At 30.3% G+C, this 5,020-nt stretch overlaps 1 protein-coding gene across 1 annotated transcript; it reads right to left on the bottom strand.

The window, feature by feature from the left end:
• Window positions 1-1,137: 1,137 nt before the first annotated feature.
• On the bottom strand, window positions 1,138-3,862 carry LOC100784745 (zinc transporter 6, chloroplastic). Its single transcript, XM_006591176.4, has 3 exons — window positions 3,342-3,862; window positions 2,215-2,565; window positions 1,138-1,507 (listed from the first exon to the last, which is right to left on the bottom strand). Exons 1-3 carry the CDS (start codon window positions 3,654-3,656, stop codon window positions 1,193-1,195), a joined length of 981 nt encoding a protein of 326 aa, XP_006591239.1. The 5' UTR covers window positions 3,657-3,862; the 3' UTR covers window positions 1,138-1,192.
• Between the last annotated feature and the right edge of the window lie 1,158 nt (window positions 3,863-5,020).

Here is a 5,020-nt window from a genome sequence, read left to right as displayed (position 1 = left end):
TAGAGGTATGTAAAGAACAAGTAATTAGGTTGAATTATGTTTCATCCTAATTTGTGCCTAAATATTGATTGAGCCAATTTTTTAAACCCTAGCTAACTCGTCCGATCCTTAGAATTGAATGAACATAGTGATTTACACGATAAATTAGGATGAATCATCTGATTCACTTGGATTTACACATCCTTAGTTTTTGGTCTCTATTGTCATGTGACACTCATTGACTGCATGCATTTAACGGAAAATTAGTCAAGTGATTATTTCAAGCGACATTCACTGGTGCTTGTAGTATCATGTCATCAGCATGTGACACCTCTCTTAAACTTTTTCATATCCCTATAAAATGAATGTTATATATATTTATCCTAAAATGATTTTTTTTTACCCAAGTCCTAGAATGAATGTTGGAAACTAAACATGAATTTGTATTGAAAAATAGTTTTATTTTACTTTTATTATAAAAAATTGTGTAAGAACTAAAGATAAAAAGTAAGTGTTCATAACATTTAAACCAGTATTTAAAATATTATATAATTCAAAATAAAATAGGAAAGAAACTAATATTAAATCAAAACGAATAAAAGATAGTTAAAAACAGAGATTTTAAGTTGATCTGGTTCATATATATGTTTAAGTTGTGTAATGATTCTAAAGAATGAAAGAATAGAATTATAATTTTAAACTAAAATTTAATTTCACTATGAAATTTACAATTACGGATATATCATTATGCAGGGATGGGGTTGTGTTGTATTTGAATAAAAAAAAATTAATTTATAAGTGATGTCAATATTAAGAATGGTGTTACTAGTGTCAATATGACATCAACAATAACGATAATATTGTTTAGAGGGATAAATAACAATAGTAATAATATTGGTAATTAGAAGACAATGATAACAAAGATATAGTGATGAGTGGTGTTTTATTTTTTATTTTTTAAAATAATAGTGGTAGTTGTGGTTGGTTTTTTTTTTCTTTCTTTCAAATTATGGTAATAGCTAGGGATGAGGGGCACTGATATAAATAAATGGAATCATGTGTTTTTAAATATTTTTTTATTGAATTTTAAAACTAATCCACCAAATATGAACAAAGGTTTGAAAAGGAAATAAACTATAATTACCACAAGCCACATTCTTTTACTAATCTTGTATTTACCCTTGCAAAATGGTATCTGAACACAAGAGAATGTTCAAGCCCAAAGTGCTAGAACAGACATTGAAGCAGAGCCAAGAGTCAATGCAATAAAAGACACCTTTTTCAAGTACACATTAGAGTTCATAAGCTTGTTATGAAAGAAATCAACTGCTATAAGATCAACAAGAGCCATGTAAATTAGTATGCCAGATGAAACTGAACCTAGTAACCCTTCCATGATCAAGGCTTTAGGGTTAGTATCATCATAACCAGTCATTGAGAATAACACCATTCCCAAAATTATTCCCATTGGTGTTGTCACAGAGAACATGAAGCACATGTACGCTGTAGTTCCAAAGCTAAATCCGGCCTGCAATTTTGATCACGACACAAAACATAATTACCAATTAACATTTTTTTAATGTCCCTAAGCTACTTAATTATATTATATAAACGAGAAATCAACCTACAGCAAGAGTAACTTTTTAGAGTTAATTATTTTTCATTCTCACATTCATCTTCTCGGAATCTAATAATTATAGTAAAATTTTAATCTTATCCGTTAAATTTCAACAAAATAAATAATGACGTTGATGAATAGTTCTAAATTAAAGAGTTATTTTAGTATAAATTGATCACTACTAATAAATAAATGTATATCTGTAAAATTAATAATTCAATAAAGGCATTTTGTATTTAAAGTCAATAGATTAATTTGACAAAACTATAAGTCTTTACAAAGAGAAATATAAGTAACACACTTGCAAACATGCTCTTTTTAATTGTTTCGGGTAAAAATTTATTGAAATTTATAAAACGGTGCTGATTAAAGACTGTAACATGTATTAATAGTAATATATTTCCCAAATTTAGCCATGACATCCTCAAGCATATGGATTAATATGCAATTCTAACAATACTAGAACACAAACTAATAAGGTTTCTTTGCAATAAAGTAGTTTCATTAAGAGTGTTTTAGAATTAGTTTACAATTTTGATTTACCAAACAATGCATTACATATATACAAACATATTATAATTATATATATTGATTTGTTAATTTGAAATTAAACCAACCTGAGCAATGCAGCCACCAAGACCCAAGCCTTCGAAAATCTGATGAAAGGACAAAGCAACAACAAGTGGCCTAATGGTGCAAACGTTCTGAGACATCCCCATAGTCACTCCTATGATAACAGAGTGAAAAATTATACCAATCTCCAAAACTTGGGACACCAGTCTCTGCTTCAACCTCATTAATTCTTCAACCCTCTGCACTTCACCACCACCACCAGCCAGCTCAATGCTCCACGCGCTGCTGCCACCCTCCTTCTCCAGCGTCTCCACCGGCGTGTAGTGCCCGTGCTCCATATGCGAGCTAGCAACGGTGTCTACCAGCAGGGCCATTAGCACCCCAATGAGGGTCACCTGTCATTGGAACAATAACAGAAATTCAACTAAAAATAACTATTTAAGAGTCATTTTTTTTCAACTCGTGCATACTTATTAAACTATTAGAATACTAAACATTAATTTTACTAACTTTAGAAAAACATATATATAAGAAACATTTTTAAAAGTTTAATGCCTATGCATCTGGAAAGTAAAATAGTTTTATATTGTTATCCTATCATAAATCATTGTTTTACTTATTTTAAGATAATTATTTAAAAAAATAATAAACTTATCATACATAACAAATTATAATTGGATGAGTGTGTAACATTTTTTACATTGTTAATATATAATCTCTTTTCTCAACATTTAATAATATATATAATTAAAACATTTGACTCCTCAATTAGTCTTAAAAATATTTCTATGTATCAAACTCTTTAATTGGATTAAACTATATGACCAACCCTCAATCTAAGATCTAGTCACATTTTTTTGAACTTTTCTTCCTTCATCAATACTGTATTATGAGAAAAGATTAAACTTAAATTTTCTAGCACAAACTCAACTATATATCACACTTAAATAGTAACGCATTCTTTAAGAGGTATTTTAATGTATACTTTTTTAATTAGTTGGAATTTTTTACTAGTTTAGAAACGAGACCTTCTAAATTTGAAACAAGACTCACATATTTAATAAAACACATAAATTTCATTTAATAGGAAAGCATGCCTGGTGTATCTAAAAAACGTTTTGAGAGTGAATAGCTAATATTTCTCTGCCTTAAGTTAGATGTGTAAAATTACCAGGCCAGCGAAGGGAAAGTCCTTCCAGGGATGCTGAGATGCCACCTGGCAGTCAGAGAGTGCGGCGAAGGCGTCAGGTAACACGTGGACCAATGAGGTGGCAAGAATTACACCAGCAGCAAAGCATTTGATCAATAAGATGGCAATATCATACAGAGATTTTCCTTGAAAATATCGTGCCAGCATGACGGGTGTTGACACGCCCATCACGCTGGTAACAAAAATTGTACAGATGGAAATCACTTTTAAGTGTGTTGCCGCCGCGCTGTTTCGGCACGCGGCAGCCTGAGCCAAGTCTGTCACGCATTCTGCCATATTGTGAACGAAGAGTAGTTGGAATTGAGAGAGTGTTGTGTATAACGATATAGGATCTTAAAAGAGGGATCAAATAATGCGCACTATAGTTTGAGTTTGGGTTTTGTATCTTTTCTCTTAGTGAAGAGGTCCCATGCATGCACTTGTCCATGTAAAATGTTTTCTATTGGTGGTTGCTTTCGTGTGCTGCGTCTGAAATCCATCAACGTTCGTGGAAGTGCATGCCTTTCTTGGTTTTAACCTCTTCACATGAAAAAATCACTTCTAATTAATTTGAAGTTCAAGAAAAATAAAAAAAAATTAATTAAAAATTATTTTCTTTAAAAATTGAATTCAAATAATATTTAAATAATTCAATCTTAACTTCGTCGTATTAATTTTTTATATTCAATTATTTGATTGAGAAGTGTGCATGCCTTTCATAAACTGTTCACACTGTTCAATCCTTCGTGACGCATTTAATTTAAAGGTTACACGTAATTAAATTAAAGAGCGAGATGACGAAAAGTTGCTAGTGGCTAGTGCTGTCGTGATGTTTCTTAATTGGAAAATTATATTTTTTACCCCACGTTCTTTTATCAGTGCGTGTATATCTTGAAAGAGAAAACAGAAATTGAAAGAAGAAAGCATATGATAGTGTGATAAAAAAAGATATAAGATAAATAGATAACTATTAAATAATGTACAAAATCAAAATTGTTTTGAAGTCTAGAATGAGATATCAATCATTTAAGATTCGTGGTCTTGAATTAGCTAGTGAATGTTTTCTAATTCTTGAATGTTGTGTTACGTTGTTGAATTAAAGCTTGTATGCCATGCTGCTTTCTTTGCTTTAAATATTTGTTCCATTCAGAAAATGAGGGAACTATAGTAAGTGTATCGAATTGATAAAGAAAGAACAAGACAGTGAAAATGAATTGTAGTTTTCAGGAATTGATCAATTGGCATTTCATGTAAGTAATTTCTAATATTAGGAACCACCAAGAAAGAATACAGGTTTAATTTGTTGAAGAAAATCATTATTTTAAAAATCAAATTGGACATGCCAGCATGATTAGTCCGATCGGAAACTTGTTAGGTGATCAGTCTATTAAAAATAGTGTGATCAAGAAGTTGAGATCAAGTTTCATTTCATATACGAATTTTAAGTTGGGATTAATTCATTTTTCTTTTTTTACTTATATTTTCCTTCAAACACAATCTTGTTCCAGATGTAGTTAGATATACTAATATGTACATCTCTCTCAACAGGTTCTTGTTGATGATTAACTCTTTCTGTTAAACCTAATCTCTATTAGTTGAGATAAATTTATTTATTTTTTATTCATAAAAATTAAATAAGATATTATAGGTTTACATTATTT

This window comes from Glycine max, chromosome 11 (genome assembly GCF_000004515.6).
Source record: "Glycine max cultivar Williams 82 chromosome 11, Glycine_max_v4.0, whole genome shotgun sequence".
NCBI classification, from domain to species: Eukaryota; Viridiplantae; Streptophyta; class Magnoliopsida; order Fabales; family Fabaceae; genus Glycine; species Glycine max.
Note: the sequence above shows the minus strand (reverse complement) of the source record. Positions and strands in the feature narration are given on the sequence as shown.